Source organism: Sinocyclocheilus grahami, unplaced genomic scaffold (assembly GCF_001515645.1).
Source record: "Sinocyclocheilus grahami isolate Dianchi unplaced genomic scaffold, SAMN03320097.WGS_v1.1 scaffold137.1, whole genome shotgun sequence".
Classification (NCBI taxonomy): domain Eukaryota; kingdom Metazoa; phylum Chordata; class Actinopteri; order Cypriniformes; family Cyprinidae; genus Sinocyclocheilus; species Sinocyclocheilus grahami.
This window is the reverse complement of record NW_015505316.1, coordinates 2,617,598-2,618,378: the sequence shown is the minus strand read 5'-3', so window position 1 is coordinate 2,618,378 and position 781 is coordinate 2,617,598. Positions and strand designations below refer to the sequence as shown.

The following is a 781-nucleotide window of genomic DNA, read 5'->3' as shown; positions in this document are numbered from 1 at the left end:
TTTTGCCCTTTTTAGAAACATGGCATGACTGCAGTTTCAAGTATTCAAAAAGTCTTCTCTTGGGAGAGGAGAATATTTTAACATGAAAATTCTAAAAAAGCCGCATATTTAGATAATCTTCTGCAAAGAAGTGTAGTTTTCTTTAACAGAAAAGATATTTAAAATTCAAAATTATTATATTTATTCTAAAATAAGAATGTTATTTTAGGGTTAACAATGTAATGCATTTAAGGATTTTAATAAATTATTTTGTTTTATATACTGTATATATATATATTATATATATATATACTTTTATTTATAAAAAATATTTTTATTTTATTTGTTATACAAATTTTATTTAATACAAATAATACAAATTAATTAAAAAAGTTGTCAATTAGTATTTAAAAATAGGTTTAACAATATTTAATAGATTTAAAAATGTTTTCTATTTTATTTTATTTATTATAATATCATTTAACATTATACAGTACTTTGGATTTAATTTAGTTGGAAAAAAATGTAAAGCCCTGATTATGATGTTCAAATACAGTGGTTCCTGGACTTCTCATTAACTGGACTACAGTGTAACTACAGTGTCATTTCCTGCAGCCTAAACTGACACCATTGTTTACCCATCAATCATCGTGATGTGTGGCCCGTCCTTGCCTTTGTTTCGCCTTTAACCACTTTGTCTCCTGTGTTTCATAGACGTTCCAGTTTGGTCATCACCACCAAGATATACTGGGGTGGAAAGTAAGTGCTGTGCTAATGTGTGTGTGTGTGTGTGTGTGTGTGT

The 781-nt window shown here is 27.3% G+C and overlaps 1 protein-coding gene across 1 annotated transcript in view; it reads left to right on the top strand.

The window, feature by feature from the left end:
• Window positions 1-693: 693 nt before the first annotated feature.
• The window catches only part of LOC107591139 (voltage-gated potassium channel subunit beta-2-like), a gene marked incomplete at its 5' end in the record, with an annotated part of 26,424 nt that continues 26,336 nt past the window's right edge, over window positions 694-781 (top strand). The window contains one exon of the mRNA XM_016280181.1: window positions 694-738. Coding sequence (XP_016135667.1) covers window positions 694-738 — 45 coding nt within the window. The remainder of the gene's footprint in view (window positions 739-781) is intronic.